This window comes from Pleuronectes platessa, chromosome 12 (genome assembly GCF_947347685.1).
Source record: "Pleuronectes platessa chromosome 12, fPlePla1.1, whole genome shotgun sequence".
NCBI classification, from domain to species: domain Eukaryota; kingdom Metazoa; phylum Chordata; class Actinopteri; order Pleuronectiformes; family Pleuronectidae; genus Pleuronectes; species Pleuronectes platessa.
Window position 1 is genome coordinate 22,813,401 of NC_070637.1, and position 16,128 is coordinate 22,829,528.

The 16,128-nt window shown below is 42.4% G+C and overlaps 1 protein-coding gene across 1 annotated transcript in view; it reads right to left on the reverse strand.

Annotated features, from left to right (window-relative positions):
• Window positions 1-16,128, reverse strand: part of LOC128453657 (protein kinase C epsilon type) — a 40,156-nt gene that overhangs the window by 11,776 nt on the left and 12,252 nt on the right. The window contains exons 2-10 of the mRNA XM_053436673.1: window positions 13,633-13,696; window positions 10,876-11,044; window positions 10,301-10,335; window positions 10,089-10,177; window positions 9,562-9,694; window positions 9,323-9,465; window positions 8,635-8,731; window positions 8,260-8,546; window positions 8,003-8,176 (exon numbers count right to left, since the gene is read on the reverse strand). Of these exons, the coding sequence (XP_053292648.1) occupies window positions 8,003-8,176; window positions 8,260-8,546; window positions 8,635-8,731; window positions 9,323-9,465; window positions 9,562-9,694; window positions 10,089-10,177; window positions 10,301-10,335; window positions 10,876-11,044; window positions 13,633-13,696 (1,191 nt within the window). The remainder of the gene's footprint in view (window positions 1-8,002; window positions 8,177-8,259; window positions 8,547-8,634; window positions 8,732-9,322; window positions 9,466-9,561; window positions 9,695-10,088; window positions 10,178-10,300; window positions 10,336-10,875; window positions 11,045-13,632; window positions 13,697-16,128) is intronic.

The window sequence follows — 16,128 nt, forward strand, 5'->3', positions numbered from 1 at the left end:
AAACCTGCGTTTTCTTCCTCAATGAAACAATAAAACGGAGGTGACTAAACAGACACAGGATCTGCTGAGTCATGAACCTGATTTCCTTCTGTCTGTTTCACTGCGTCATTTGTTTGTATCTCAGATGATGAATTACATTATGAAGAAAAACCTTCACAAAAATGTTAGATAAGAAAAACTGGTTATATTACATAAACATAAGGGTGAGTAATATAATATTTGTTATATTATAATATTTATTTTCATTTAACATTCCTGATCCGCCCCCTGATCCATATCTTCAGCCAGGGGTTAATTGTAAAGTGCAAGTTGTACAGTTATAGCTTCAAATGTTCTCATCCTCAATAATTGACATTATATACTCGACGGTGCAAACGTCAAACATACCCGACGCAACCTGATCGGGTTCCGTTTGCTGCTTTATGAATAATAATCTGGGGTTATTAAAAACCGGCTCAGGTGGACTTCGGTCACAAGAAAACAGAAAGTCATTCAGGTTGAGGCTCAGTCAGGTTTGGACAGTAAAATAGCGGCCCCTCTGGTCATTAAAGAGAATGCAGGTTTCAGGCACTTCTGAATTGGCTTCACGTTCCGCTCCCGGGGGGGGGGGGGGGGTCTTCGTTCATTTTTATCAACACTCAGTGTTTAAACATATGGTTTCTGGGTCAGTGTTTATCTCATCTGACTGCAAACGTTGCATCTTCGCTTTCTAATTGAGAAGTTTGACCTGAGCTTGTCGACGAGGCCTCCGGACTCAGTCTTATATAAATCACCGTGCGTTCACCTCGGCCAGAAGGTTACTTTTTATTTTTTATTTTCTCTCCTCTCCCTGCTCCTCCTGAGCGAGACTTTAAACAGGATGTTGAAATAGTTTGTTTAAATGTACCCAGAGTCCCGGCTGGTCCCACCCAATCAAACATGAATAAACATTTCCTGAGTGTAATTACAAATGTACAGATACTGGCTTCCCACTGCTGACCCCCACACACACACACACACACACACACACACACACACACACACACACACACACAAAGTCTTTGCCCCCCCCAGACAAAGCTGAAACAAAGGCAACCCCCCCTCCATCTTAGTTTTTCACTGAACTTCTGGACGATTGTGATGAATGTGAACATGATGATGTTTTTTGATTCGACAGATTCTCAACAATCGACTGTTTGATATAACTTCTCTCTGTTTGTTCTGGGGAGTTTTATTAGGTTCTGAGTCTGGGAAAAACTTAACCCTAACATCTATACACACACAAACACACACGCACACACACACACACACACTGTAACACAATTCATGATCTCCTCTTGATAACAAAGGAAATAATAAAGATAGGTTAATGTATTTTCACTTCCCTCCCACTCTGAAAACCTGTTATATAGACACACACCCAGATGATCTCAAACCCGACACAATGTCCTGATTATTATCTTACTGATGTGTGTGTGTGTGTGTCTGCGTGTGTGTGTTACATATGCCCTCTCAATGCCACCGTGCTGTTATGTAATGTATGTAAAACAAGTCCTGACTCGCATCTTAAACCTGAACCATTAAGTCATATTTTATCTTTCTTCATTGTCTGACAAACACACACACTCACACACACACACACACAAACACACACACTCACACAAGAGAATCCAGCGGAGCGTCACAATAGAAAAGTTAAAAGTTTTGTGTTAAAGTTTTCTCCCGAGTGAACAAGTCTCCAGAGGACATGGTAGAAAATGCAAAAAGGACATTTGCAATGACTTTAGAAACGAAGACAGCACTAAAAGAAAGGACAGGGATGTGAATAAGAAGGGAAGAAGGAAGGAATAAAGACAAGAAGGAAGTTAGTAAGGACTAAATAGAGAGAAAGAAAGAAAGAAAGAAAGACTCACTGTCTCAAATAAGATCTACACAAATTAAATGTAATCAAGTACATTTACTCTTCAGTTTTGCCCCTGAATCCTTTAATTTCATATTTCTGTCACAGTCTGAACGTTCCTCATCTTATACTTTGAATAAACTTCCAGAAACTTCAGTAAATTCACAAAAATCAAAACCAGTCTCTCTCAACCAAACATCTGGAACAAAAACACAGCAACACCAGGTCTGACCTTTTCTGCAGAAACTAAAAAAGTAAATTGCTGCTTATTTTCCTCGGAACATTATGAGTCATTAACGTTTGGCGGATGGTTGGTAAAGACGCACCCACACACACACACACACACACACACACACACACACACACACACACACACACACACACACACACACACACACACACACACACACACACACACAATAAAGCCCCACACAGTGATTCTATTTAACACAATCTGGAGTCTGAGAGTTTGATTCACATCTTCACATGGTGATGATTGTTTTCATATTAATACTCGATAATAACAGATATGATGAACGTCACATGTGAGGTTTGTGTGTTTGTCTGTGTGTGTATGTATATATATGTATGTGTGTGTGTGTGTGGCCCTGGAACTGATTCTACAATTTTTGTCCTTAGAAAAAAAATAACTTTTATGCCAAGTACATGATTTGTTTTCATGTGATCTGGACATAGAGCTCTCTACTTAACTGATGACACACACCTACACACAACTACACCTACACCTACACACACACCTACACCTACATATAGCTACATACACCTTTTCATTTACACTAGCAGTTATCATTCTGGGTATATTTGTGTGTTTTCTTCATGAGGTAAAACAAGCAAGTCAAGGCAATTGTTTTTAAATCAATAAATCAAGTAGTCCCTCAATCTCACAATTATTCTTCAGATCATTTTTTGGGGATAACTTTCTATTTAGTTTGATAATCCTTTGTTATCTAATCCATCAATAACTGTCACTATGATCTACAGTTTATGTTTCAACTGGTTTGACTGGGGCTCATACTTGAAAGTATTAAAACAAAAGTCAAAACATGTTGTTCTTTCTTCCTCCAGAATAAACTTTGCAATGGCTAAAATGCAATATTAAACTGCAGTACTCTGAGCGTTACCCAATAAAGTGGTAACTAAGTGTGTAGACTGTGTATGTCAGAAGCTTTCACAGTATGAAGAGATAAAACACACTTTGATTGGCACAGGCTGAGTTTATGTGGAGCATTGTGTTACGTGTTTCTGGAACAAATCCGAAGCTTCTTCTTCTTCGTTTGGTTTGGTGGCGGTGGTCAACCATCGTCCAGGTGAACTACCGCCACCTATTGTTTAAATCAGGATATTTAAATAAGTGTGACAAATATGACTGTATATAAATAGGGATTAGAGAATTCTAGATTAAACACACAGTAAAAGGTATATAAACACAAGAAAAACGTTAACCTATTCTCAGGAGCACTTGGCGAAGAGATTGAAACCTTTTTTAGAACGATTTTAACTTCTTGCCTCAACGAACTTCACCTTCCCTGAATCAACCTCAAACATGATTAAATATGTTATAACAAACTATGTTATAATTTGAGTTTAGTACACAATATTTATTGGTCTGTTATGAACCTTTGATTGTAGCAGTAGAGGCAGCACGAAGCTCTTTAGAGGCTGCAGACACATTCACCTTCGTGTTTGGTTCCTGTTTATCTCCACTAAGGTGAAAATATGCTAATGTGGGGAATATATGAGCAGCACACATTCATGAGGCAGCCCCCTGAGATCAGGCCACATGAGGCCGACCTGCAGACCACCAGACCTCAGAGGCTTCCAGTGCGGCTCCGACCGGCCTCTTCCCCTGTGTCGGTGCTTCCACTTCGACAGCATCTCCAACGTGTCCACCTTCTATTTCAATTATATCTACTGTAACATCTGGTAGAGGGAGTGTCAGCTCCACCAGGACGATGCTACACAGCAAGGCATGACACTGGCAGAGGGAGGAACCATAGGTGGAAATCACACTCAGCGATCATAGCTGCTACATAACGAAGGTCACGTTTACTGGTTCTGTAACACAACTGGGTGGCAGAGTAGAGATTTTGGTGGGAACTCAAGATTGTGTGTGTGTGTGTGTGTGTGTGTGTGTGTGTGTGCATACCTGAACTGAATCCAAAGAAAAGCAAATGCAGCAGCACACATATCTCAGCTAATGACATGCTATACAAATAATTACAACAACTCTCTCCTCCGTTCATGACTGACACATATTTGGCTGAGATACCGGCATGTGCCTGCAGTGTTTGTGTGTGTGTGTGTGTGTGTGTGTGTGTGTGTGTGTATGTGTTTGTGATTCTTCCCTGAGGCTAACAGCAGTAAACTTTGTGCTGTCGCTCCCACAGAAAATCATCTTACTCCTGGTTCTCATACAAACAGGTGAAAACAACTCTTGATTCTTATTGGTTAAAAAAAAGTCAGATAAAAGTTTGTTATTAAGTGAAGTGAAGTGAGCGGAGGGCATCGGGGGTTTTATGGGGGTTGAGTGTGTCTACGTTGTGTGTGCGATTTGTTCAATTGTTTTTAAAACTTTAACCAAGATAGAGAAGCTCCGTGGACACAGATGTGTTCAGACTGCACACGGTTACATGTGCATATGTTATTTGTTATTTAAAGTGATTAATTATGCTTTATTCACATTTGTTGTTTTGTGCTCTATACCAATTTTTCTTTAAGGAACCATTTGGTGCACTGTGACGTCTTTATACTAAAACTTTGTTCCTGTGCTTTGTGACCTGTGTTCCACCTACAACCCCCCCCCCCCCCCCCCCCCCACACACACACACACCCTCCCCCGTCTTTATTCCTGCCTCCGTCCCGCTCTTCTTAATCGACTGTGCAATCGCAGCCGCGTTCTCCTATCGGCCCAATTACCACAGAGAAATGTAAATAACATTATACAACAGTAGCAGCGGGCCACACGCCGCTTCGCACAGCGAGGCCGAGGAGAGGATGGAGAAAAACACGGAAATCGGCTTCTATTGTCAATATTTGTGATAATGAGGGCGCTGGTATTTTTGAACAAGGGGAAGGAAAGATGATAAATAAAGGAGAAGTAAAGGGTGAAAGGGTTCAGTTAAAAAAATAGAAAACAGGGAGGTAGAGAACAGGACAGATTACAGAGAAGAGCGAGTGTTTTTAAATGAGCTGTAACCGGTGAAGATCAGACGCAGCAGAGTCCGAAAAACAGAAACCAGAAAGAAGCAGGGTCCATTAATGAAGCTTTGTTCTCTTCACAGAGAGAGAGAGAGAGAGAGAGAGAGAGAGAGAGAGAGAGAGAGAGAGAGAGAGAGAGAGATGTGACATACAGATGTGACAGACGAGTGAAAGCACAGGTGAAGAAATAGATGTTACTGTTGTGGCAGAAAGAGGAGGAAGAGGAGGAAGAGAAGCTCAACAAGAGAGAGATGGAGGTGGAGGTGGAGGTCGAGCAGGTTGCCCCCTAATTGGAAGGTCAAAGGTTTGATTCCTAGTCACTTCCGCCAGTGACATGAACTGGCGGAACCAAAGACTGTAAATAAAGATGGCGTCTCTAATTCCTCCTGCAAACATATCTTGGACACGGGAGCCGCCATCTTGTGCTTTTGAGGTCACTAAGAGTCAAGTGTTGAGTTATCTCGACCAATAAGGAGTCAGTCAGTGTCACTTGTCAATCATGTCGTCGAACCCAAACATCACACTCACTTTAATCAAACTGCTGATTTATAGCGGAGAAATTGCACAGTGTTGATTTAATATCAGGTAATTTAATTAACCCCGAAACCATTAATCTGATTATTGCACGAGCAGCGATGTCAGAAATACCCACAATGCACTGCACAAATATGAAATCCAATATTCAGAGGCCAGGCCACAAAGTTACGTAAAAGGTGAAGAGTCAAACCTCCATGAAGCTGAATGTGTGTGTACACTTTATACCGTACATGTGGGTTTGTTTACTGTAATCACATCGAGAGAGGGAGTTCGGAGAGGACGGAGGTGAAGGGGGGGGGGGGGGGGGGTGAGGAGGTTGAGGAGGGCGGGGTCACATGTGGAATACACATCAGGTCCCTGATAAGGAACAAAGCAGTTATGTAAGAACCACAATCCCTTTGTTTTGTCCAAGAACACAATCCCAATCAGCCCTGAGTCCAGTGTGTGTGTGTCTGTTTGTGTGGGCGTGCGTGTGTGCGTGTGTGTGTGTCCAGTCAAGCACCAGAAAGTCTGATGTGAAGACAACGACTTAGAAAAGTGTTGTCACAGCTTCCGTCTCTCTCTCTCTCTCCTGTTTGTTTGTTTGTTTGTTTGCTCTGGAGGAAGTTGAACAGGGAATAAATAAGGAACGAGGAGACGCCGTCGTTTCCAGAACACAATGAGAAAATAAACAAATCCGGCTTCTCTGCTAAAAGTCCTCGTTCACCCGCATAGTTCTCCTTCTGCTCGTTTTCAGGTTTCAGGAAAATGTGGTTGTGTTTTGTGTGATTGCTTCAGAATCAAGAGAAGAAAACATCTGAAATCTACACAAACTGTTTCAGAGGTGAAACTCATCATTCAGATCATTTCAGAATAAAACTTTCTGCCAGATATTTATTTCCATGTTGATTTAATAAAGAAGACGACGAAAGACACGACAGTGAGTAACGACCCAAATAACAGAGCTGCTCTAGTTTGATGAGTTCTGGAGTTCAGTAACTTCTCAAAAGTCTCCAGGTGAACTCTATCCCTCCACATCCCTTCGTTCTTAACGCAAATTATCCGAAAGAAAATCTGGAAAAAATCGTAATTTTGAGCGACTTCATGGCCAAATGGACAAAGGTCTTCATATGGACGCCAACACCACATGGAGCAGGTTCCTGGTTTGAATCCCAGTCGACCGGAACATGTGATGATTCCCAATAAAAGCATAAAAATACACAATGAATGATTGTGAAATAAAAGTATTCGGTTGTTTTGCTGTGAGCTTGTGTGCAGCTTGTGTTGTGTTGAGGTCAGACCGATGTAAAATAACACCTGTGCTGTTGTTTGAGACCCATCAGGATCAGGTTGCCACACAAACACACACACACACACATGCTCATGTACAGTGCCTCTATACATTTCGGGGGAGGATCACTTATGTAACATATGAAAGAGAAAACATGCAGGGTCTGGAGGAGCTGTTGTAGTTGGCAGCGTCCACTTACTGTCGAGGCCGAGGTGAAGTTAAACCGAGCTCTCTCTCTCTCTCTCTCTCTCTCTCTCTCTCTCTCTCTGAGCCGATGGCAGATGCTTCACTAATGACTTCAGTTTTAAAGGAAACCTTAAAATCGTTCCCAGGCCCGAAAGCAGAGCCGCTCGGCCACAAGACGACGGTTTCCAGCCGCAACCGAGAAAACAGAGGATTTGTGATTTCTGTTGAAAAGCTTCTTCACGTCTCTTAATAAACAGGTGTTGATTAGAAGTGAGAACACGGAGCCGTTATTTTATTACCTCGAATAAAAGATTACGCAAAATAACACCGAAAACAGTTTTCCACGACACTACGGGACAGTAATGGGACCGTTATACTTCGTGGATGTTGATGATGCACATCAGGAATTATGTTTTATATATATAACTGTGAGGGATGTGGTCAGAGCCAAGTAAAAATGTGGATTCAGCTGATTTAAATGTAGTTTCATAGGAACATGTGGAATGTTATGTGTGAGTTGATGAATAAAACTGTTCAATTTAATAATTAATTGAGCTGTTTATTCTTTAGTTTTATATTTAACACCTTCATTTATGTGAATGTAATGATGTAAACATGTTTTTTCTTTCCTTACTCTGATTTAACTCATTAGTAAAAGTGCTGTATAAATTAAATGTATTAATTATTATTGTTAGAAACTGTGTTGTGTTATCTCAAACTAATTTTAAAGCATCACTTCTGAACTTTATATCATAAGCAAGTTTATTTTTCTGAATCTTTGTATGTTTTTAGTGTGAGCTGCAGATTCACACCAGGCCTGATGTCGCCCCCTGGAGGCTCAAAGTATGCCTGCTTTTGTATGTGTGTTGAAGGTATGTGTGTGTGTGTGTGTTGTGTGTGTGTGTTCCTACTTTAGTCTGGAAGCAGCAGAAGAGCTGTGTCAGGTACGGGTGCTTCCTGGCGAGGGCCAGGATGCGTTTCTCCGTCAGGGTGCAGTCCACGTCGTCGTCCTGCAGGATCACGTCTTTCTTCAGCACTTTGACGGCGTAGACCTCGTCGCTGCCTTTCAGCTCCGCCAGCATCACCTGGTCACGTGACACACAAACGTCAGAGCGGGGCGAAGCATCGCAGGGACACAAAGGTCAAAGGTCAGAGGTCGTGAACTCACCTTGCCGAAGCTTCCTTTCCCCAGAACCTTGATGAACACAAAGTCCTGCAGTTTCATCCTCCTGGCCTCCGGAGCACTGGGACCTTTGACCTCACCGTTCGCCCGGGTCCCTCCTCCCTCCACTTTGGCTCCGCCTCCATCGCCTCCTCTTTCTGGCGCTGCGTGGTGGTGGTTGTCCCCCGTTACCGTGGCAGCAGAGGACGGCGAGGACAGGGGATGCTTCTTGTGCTCGTCCCCGCGGTGGTCGAACGACAGAGCCTTTCTGATGTTCTCCAGCTCCTTCCCATCTTAACAGGAACGAGAAAACAAAAGTGAGGAGGGCTTGTTCGCGTGGGTTTCAACGTTTGCATGTGATTGGTCGGAATGATCTGCTACCCTGGTCACACGGGGAGGTGGGGGCGGACTTTGAGCGGTCGTCTTCGGCCTGAGGCGTCTCTGAAATCTGCAGCTGGGGGTCCTGACCCTGGGGGGGCTGATCAGAGACAACACATCACTGGCATCACCTTCATCTGCAATGCATTCAAGCTATCATCCAATAAACATAAAATATATAATTATGTTTATATGGTTTCACTCAAGATAAAAAAAAAAGAAATAAAGAGATCAGGGTTATTTGTTTGTTTTAAATCAAAGCTCGTGACTTTAGAATCAAAAGTAAAGACGTCCACTCAAACTTCATGTTTAAAAGCAAACCTCAAAATGGAAACAAATTTGATTTAATACATATTTAATTTCTATATAAATGTAAAACCAGCAGTAAGAAACATTTTGTCTCCCCCGCCTGGCAGAGAGAGTTATTACACAAACAGTTTTTAATCTGGAGCTTCAGAATCTTGTCTCAGTTTTTTCCCACATCCTCTCATCTAGTGAAGCCGACTCCGTTCCTCCTCTTCAGATCTAAACCAATTAGATGATTGACTTCAAACACATCACAGCCGTTACACAGCGTGGGAACGTATCAGTCCTTTATCCCAGCTTCAAAAATCACTCTAAACTTTTCTTCTCCTGTCTCCTCTCCTCTCTGTTTCCTGGATTTCAATCCTACAACCTGAGGCAGCGTCACCTTCTTGCGTCTCTGTGCGCTGTTGGAGATCTTGTCCGGCGTGACCCCGAGGTCCGCGAGGACTTTTGCGATTCCCCTGGCGTCCACGCCGCAGTTCGGAGCCACGTTGCTCTCACAGCGCCGGTGCACATTCACTTTACAAACTGACACACACACACACACACAAACACACACAGTGAGGGGGAGTTAGAGCTGAACACCCTCACACTCATAGAGAGCACTGAAGGAAACGTCCTCACCTTTACACTGCAGACCCTGTCGCAGCAGACCCCAGAGCAGAGAGCCACAGTGATCACAGAAGGTGAGAACTTTGAAGTTGTGGATGCTGAACTTGTGCGGAACGTTGACACTGAACCTCTGAGACCCGACTGACTGTAAGAGACAGAGACAGAGACAGAGACAGAGACAGAGACAGACACAGAGACAGAGACAGTGAGACAAACCTGCAGATCAGCTCCAGACAAGTGAGGTCATGTGAGCCTGACATAATTTAAGCTTATGGCTGATGAGCTAGTTTATGTCTTAGTTACTTAGATGGAGACTCTTTAATAAAAGCTTTTAATTTTTCCAGTTAAATATGATATAATACCAGTGCATCAGCTGGGATTGACTGATTGACTGTGAAGTAACAAACCTTCAGTCATGAAAAAAGTTGTATTTAACTACAAGTGGTTTCTTATTCAAGTGAAGCGTTAAAATAAAATGCAATAAAATCAAATTAAAGTGTTGTGTGTAATAAAACCAGCAGGAGGTTGGAGATCAGTACCTCCACAACTGTGTCGTCCTGCTTCTTCATCCCAGCACACTTGGTAATGATCAGCTCATGGCAGCGCTTATGGACCACACAGGTACACACTGCACACACACACACACACACACACACACACACACACACACACACACACAGGAACACATTAACAGGGTGGTTTTATGTGTAATAAATGCCTGAAGCAACATGTAATAAAAACTCGGCCCCACCTTGACACTGGTATCCTTGTTTCCCTAAGACGCCCCTAAAGTCAGAGAGAGAACGAGTCAGAAAACGTTAACAATTATCATTATTATTATTTGTTATTAAACTCTTTTGATTGTTGATGAAACGATAAAAAGAAAACCAGTCTCAGTCGTTTGTTTTCTACTTTGATGAGATTAAAGTTTTTATTCGGCCTGAATACAAAATAAACTAAACTTCAAAACACTTTAACAGTTTCCTTGTGATTGTGAAACAAATCAAACTTCTCTCTCCGAGCGGCGCTGAGCACAGGGAGCAGAGCGGAGCCACATGTTTTTCCATGAGAGCGACACCGACACAGTTTGTTGGGATGGAAACAAACACAGCTGGCTTTGTTTACAGGGGCACACTTCACAGCATCCATCGTGTTTACATGTAAACAAGACGACAGGTCTGTGGGAGGCGCCGGGTTCCAGCAGGAAATCAGAGTTTAATAAAGAGCAGCAACAGCCGGGTTTACATCTGCAGCTCGTCAACTTTATTAGTGAGGAGTCTTTGTACGGATCAGTGTGTGTGTGTGTGTGTGTGTGTGTGTGTTCACCAGATAAAGTCCCTGCAGTGGGAGCAGTACGTGGGCTGCCTCAGGTAGGTGGCCATGAACTTGTGACCGTTGACCTGATGGACCCGGCGGCGGACGGCTCCCTGACGCTTCCTGGGACGCATCCGCTGCCGGAACACACGCTCCTCATTCTCGATGGAGTCGGCTGCAACTACACACACAAAATGCAAACACAATTATACAACAAGAGTGTACAGAAAAGTGTGTAGGGTTCCTGCGAAAACAAGAAACAGACACGCAGCAGCCGCACTTACACCATGCAGCCACTGGGTGGTGCTGTCACAGTGCGGCTGAGTTCATACTTCAGTGATTCATTTAACTTCAGCGTCTGATTGTGTCTCTGCTGCTCTTCAAGCCTAATTACACAGGGATTCACCAGTGGGAGGTTTCAATTACTGTCTGACACTGTGGCAATTACACACCCACACACACACGCACACACACGTACACACACACACACACACACACAGACAATAATGAGCAGTGATAGTGACAGTCTCAGATCGATGGACATTATAACAGGTGGAAAAGTCCAGGTTCTGATCAGGAAGTGAAACCATCTGAACATCTCTGTGCACTGATGCATTCAAATGGAGAATAGCACTAAATATTATTATATTTATTTACTTTCAGCAGATATCACATCTGCAGAAACTAGAACTTCCCCCAATTTTAACCTTAGAATACAGTCTCATAAATATGATCTGGAAAAAAGAATCTATACCCGTTTAGCAAAAATATTTATATATATTTTTACTGCAGTTTTTTCTAGTGTACATTTTTACTGTTATTACCATATTCTATTTGCACTTTTTGTATATAAAGTCTTAATTCACGTGTGTTATCAGAAGGTGTCTTTGCTCATCAGCCCTCAGACGATGAAGACTTATCAGCCTGTCCCTCAAGGACCAACTCCTCCTCCAGCTCCTCGTCCAGCATGTCTTCTTCTTCTTCTTCTTCTTCTTCTTCTTCCTGTCCGTCTCCGCTCGTCCTCACTCTTTACTACACTGTACGCCGTCGCCTAGCAACTGATGACTGCTGCCTAGCAACAATGTTGGACTGTTCCACTGTGGAGGGTTCAGGGGTGTGTGTGTGTGATGGTATGTGCTGGTCTCTGACATCTTCATCACAACCTCGTTAAGTTACGGCGAAGATTTAATTGGCGTCAATAGAACGAAACACAAAGAGTGACATCAACGTCCTGATTGAAACCTACAGGCTGGAAAGTGTATTACACTCATAATAATGTTCCTGGTTAACATCACACTGAACATTAGGCCACTTTTAACACTTTGATATCTCAGATCAACCTGGTGGTGTCAATCAAGATGGACGACGTGACAGCTTCCTGAAAAATGAAGCCAAAACATCGGAATTGTGTATGTGTGTGTGTGTGTGTGTGTGTGTGTGTGGTTGCGACAGCTAATAGGTTGATTGCAGACCTGACAGTTCATCCATGTGGTCTGTGCTATGCAAACACATTTAAGTAATGACTGCCATGTCAGCCGAACACACAAACACACACACACACACACACACACACACACACACACACACACACACACACACACACACACATGTACTCTCTCACATACACATCTTTCCATGACTTCAGAGGACATTAACATATGGATGGTTATGGACATAACCATAACTACCATTTACCCAAAACTAACCTTAACCTAACCACTAACCTGACTCTAGCTTAACCTATTATTAATCTAACCTAATATTAATCTAACCTAATATTAATCTAACCTAATATTAATCCAACCAAAACATAACATTGTCTTTATCTGAAAACAAATCTTAAAGATTCATTTTGATGCCCCCAAAATTTGATAGACACAAAAATAAATAATATCAAACCCATAGACCTCTGTCACCACTCATATCTCTCTCTCTCTCTCTCTCTCTCTCTCTCTCTCTCTCTCTCTCCCCCCCCCCCCCAAACCATCTCTCCTTCCCCTCTGATGATGTAACTGGTCCATTAGAGAACACTCCACTTTACTAATCAATTTATCACCCCTCTCTCCCCCTCTCTCGACCTCCGGTTAGCTCCCTCTCTGTCTTTCTCTTCTTCCATTCTGTCATGTACCTCTATCACGTAGTCTAACACACACACACACAAAAACATACAAACACACACACACACACACACACACACTTAATCATGAAAATGTGAGTGATAAATAGATTTTCTAGTTAAAATAATGAAAAGCTGTGTTAATAAACACTGCTGTTGTGTTACGACAGAGGAACACTTGATTTTAACCACACGTATGAATCATGTCTTCCGCGTGTCGGTTGTGGACTTCCTAAGAAATAAATGCAACGCACACATGAACAGTATAATTTTAGGGTGTGGTTCTTTTTATTTACTGAAAACTGTTAATTCTACATAGTCTGAGTTCTGTGTGGTGCCCTCTACTGGACAACTCCAGTATCATGCATAGTTCAAAGCAAGTGAGCAGTTGCCCGTCTGATCGTCTGCGCTAAAATGAAGCTAAAAAAAAAGTAAATCTCAAAAGGGGATCAGATGGATTCTGAAAAAAATATTCTGCTAATGTTTTAGGATATTTGAATAAAATCAGCTGTGAAACCAACAGATAATAATAATAATAATAGATATATAATATATATAAAGATTAGGCCGAAAGCTTCAGCAGCATTTTCAACCGCTGTGAGTCTGTGTAACATACATGTTCTGTGTAACATGATTAGAAACATGTGTGTCACCTTCACTGGAAGATCCCAACAGGTCGATGATAACATACACCTTCCCCTCCGGCTCCAGGTCGATCTGCAGAGAGAGAGAGAGAAGAAGAAGAAGAAGAAAAGAGCGATAAGTGAACGAATGAGAAGAAGTAGACGAGTGGAAAGTTAAGTAAGAATCGGCCTTAGATAAATGTAGCTGGTCTTTACTCTTCAGAGCTTTTCCCTGATATGGTGAGTTGTGTTAGACTTCAACAAAATTTTATTTGAACTTATGTTTGTTAAGATTTCTGTTCATTTTCTGCATGAAACTTCACCATCACTTGATCCAGGTTGTGGTTTACACTACTTTGTACTTAATTCTAAACTCTCTGGTGGATTTATGGATGTTTAACAAGTTAATGATTCCGTATGAATGTGAAACCTTTATGGTTTATTAAACATTTTCCATGATGTGTTTATTAATATCTGAAAAATCTTCTTCATCCTCCACACAGACGAGATGCCAACCGGTGGGAAGCTGATCGTAACTTCCTGTTCGGACAAAATTTCACAGAATCACTTACAACAGCTTAATGTGGTAACACACACACACACACACACACACACACACACACACACACACACACACACACACACACACACACACACACACGAGATGTTGTGTGTGATACAGCAAACTAGAGGTTGACACATTTCCTGTCTCACACCCACACACACACATACATGTATGTATGGCTCTCTCTTTATCTCACACACACACACACACACACTCTGAATTCTGGCTGTATTTAGGCCAGAGAGAAGCTGTGAAGATTAATCAATTGAGTGACTGCACGTGTTATGAGTACACAGCGAAATGGGTATATGTACAAGGGTTTGTATGTGTGTGTGAGTGTCTGTGAGTGTTTGTGTGTGTGTATCTGTGTGTGTGTGTGTGTCTCTGAGAGTTTTCAAGCTTATCTCATAAAGCAAGTGGGCATCAGCGAGAGTTTGTAACAGCAGCTTGTAACACCCACAGTGTCCATAGTCCCCCTTTAAACACACACAAACACACACAAACAAACACACACACACACACACACAGAGAGACACACACACAGTGAAGGCAAGCAGGCGTGGGCACAGTACAGTATACAGTTGGAGATGGAAAGCAGAGAGTGACAAATGAGGGGGAGGACAGAAAGTTTGTCGACTCTTTCTAAAGTCTGTGTGTGTGTGTGTGTGTGTGTGTGTGTGTGTGTGTGTGTGTGTGTGTGTTTGTGTGTGTGTGTTTGTGTGTATGTGTGTGTCCTTGTTATGGTGCAGCCATGTTTTCGGATCTTAATGGATTTTCATCATCAGCACAATCAGCAGATTGAGAGCGTTGTGAGTATTAATTAGATAAGTAATCCCGGCCATCTGCTTTTTCTACGAGACGCAGCGGAAGGAAGGAAGTGGCTGTGGCCGACACACGAGAGCAGCAGAATATTAACATGGATCCATCAGAGCAGGTTTTTATTCAGAGCTGAATAAATCAGACACAAGAAAATGACTTGAATGTGTTTTTCTGTCAGAGACTGAAGAAGAAGTGGAATCAACAAACAGCGTATTGTGATTCACGGACGTCTCAAACCAGTCGAATCAAATCAATCTGTAATTACAACGGATTAAGCAAAAAAAAAAATAATATTAATTTTCCTTCATTCTCACAAAACTCTACTGATTTTTAGACCACAAACACTTTTACCTGATTTAATTAAAAGAGAGATCAGATCATGTGTGGCACAATAAATCATAGTAATGACATTTTCTGTGACTAAAAGAAAACGGCTCTAATGACGATTATGACGCCAACAGGAGGGAAAAAAGCCCAAAACACACACACACACACACACACACACACACACACACACACACACACACACACACACACACACACACACACACACACGACACACACACACACACACACACTCCCTTCCTCTGAGGTCACCGGCCTCCATTCATCAGCTGCTTGTTGAGTTCACTCAGACTCACAGGTGCAGATGAGATTAAAAATAGACAGGAGGAAGGAAAAGGCCCCTCGGTGCGTCCACCTCTGTTGTTGGCGCGAGTGAATTCTCATAGATTTGAAACCCTTCACTCCCTCGACCTGTTTATCTGGGAGATGACGGCTGCACGCACACAGAGGTCAGAGGTCACGGGAGAGAGATAGACCTATCAGAGGAGGAGGAGGGAGGCTGAGTGTGGATTCCATTGAAGTTCAAACTCTGAGGTTTCAGTGTGAATCATCGACATTAACGACATATTTCAATATATTTAAAAACTGAACTGAACTTGCTGAGGGCAGAACTGAGTGAGGTTCTTCTGGTGCATGGTCCTCATCATGTGACACCGTCTGTTTGTGTATGTGTGTGTGTGTGTGTGCGTGTGTGTGTGTTTTCTGCATAATTCAACATTGAGTCTAATCTAATTTATTTTCCTTTTTTGAGAACATCCTGAAACTGTGCACTTATTTATAGGGACACACTCACACAC